General features: G+C 58.5%; 1 protein-coding gene across 1 annotated transcript; it reads right to left on the bottom strand.

Moving 5' to 3' along the window:
* Positions 1–33: 33 nt before the first annotated feature.
* On the bottom strand, positions 34–1,073 carry LOC108525128 (tumor necrosis factor alpha-induced protein 2-like; the record flags this gene model as incomplete). Its single annotated transcript, XM_017866198.1, has 2 exons — positions 34–790; positions 955–1,073. Coding segments are annotated over 2 exons (245 nt in total), but the record flags the coding sequence as incomplete, so codon positions are not given.
* Between the last annotated feature and the right edge of the window lie 5 nt (positions 1,074–1,078).

The raw sequence follows: 1,078 nt of genomic DNA, 5'->3' as shown, positions 1-1,078 counted from the left end.
GATGAATAGAAGGATGGATAGATGGGTGGGTGGGTGGGTAGACAGGTGATGGATGGGTGATAAGATAGCTAGATGGGTGAAGGAATGGGTGGGTGAGTAAATGGGCGCTTGTATGGTGGGTGAATGAATGGGTGGACTGGATCAGACAGGGGCTGGACTTGGCTAAGCTGGGGTCAACCCTGTCAAGAGCCATTCAAACTTACCTAACATGTCAGAGGACCCAGCCAGAAAGAAACAATGTCCCTGGCTCACCAGAGCCTCAGGCAGCCAGGGGCTAAGCCTCCACTCCCGAATATGAGCCCTGGTCCCAGCGCATGGGCCCAGGCCCCAGATGCCCCCCAGGCTGGGTGAACCTGGCCTCTCTGGTCTCAGTCTCCTCTGAGAGGCAGCGTCAGGCAAAGCTAAAAGTATGGGCCATGCAGCCAGACACTAACTAGCCATGTCACCTTGGAGGCATCCTGTGAGCTCTCCAGGCCTCCTCTGTGAAACGGGAATGGAAAAAGGATCGGCCTCGTAGTGTTGTGGTGAAGGCCACAAGAGTGAGGCCCTGGTGAGGTTCACACAGTGACTGGCACGTGGCAGCTGCTAGGATCTGGGTTTCCAAAGCCAGCCGTGAGACCCTGGCCGCAGTGATGTGACAAGCGTCCTGAGGTGCCCCATGCTCTCACCTGAAGTCAGGGTAGCAGGTGGCATAAGTGGCCACCTCAATCTTGATGGCACTGGGGTCCTGCAGGCGAATGATCTCTGCCAGCGTGGGGAGAGCAGGCTGCAGCCAGGTCGCCGGGGAGCCCTGCAGGAGTGGGTGTGGTTAGAGGGACCCAGTGGTCCAGAGGCTCAGGTCAGCAACTCCTTGGGCTTGGAGAGGCACCAATGGCCTATCTCCGACCCTGAAAGGGCTAGGGGAGAAGAGGCAGCCATTTCAGAGGAGCTTGGGAGAGGTGGGCAGGGGCTTACGTGCTTGGTGCAGAAGTGCTGGATGGTGTCAGCACTGGCCAGGATGTGCCCAGCCAGCTGCTGCTGCTGCTCAGCCGTCTTGAGGACCAGGCGCCGCTTGCTGAGCTGGATGATGTACTCCTTC

Source organism: Rhinopithecus bieti, unplaced genomic scaffold (assembly GCF_001698545.2).
Source record: "Rhinopithecus bieti isolate Rb0 unplaced genomic scaffold, ASM169854v2 scaffold_6961, whole genome shotgun sequence".
Classification (NCBI taxonomy): Eukaryota; Metazoa; Chordata; class Mammalia; order Primates; family Cercopithecidae; genus Rhinopithecus; species Rhinopithecus bieti.
Note: the sequence above shows the minus strand (reverse complement) of the source record. Positions and strands in the feature narration are given on the sequence as shown.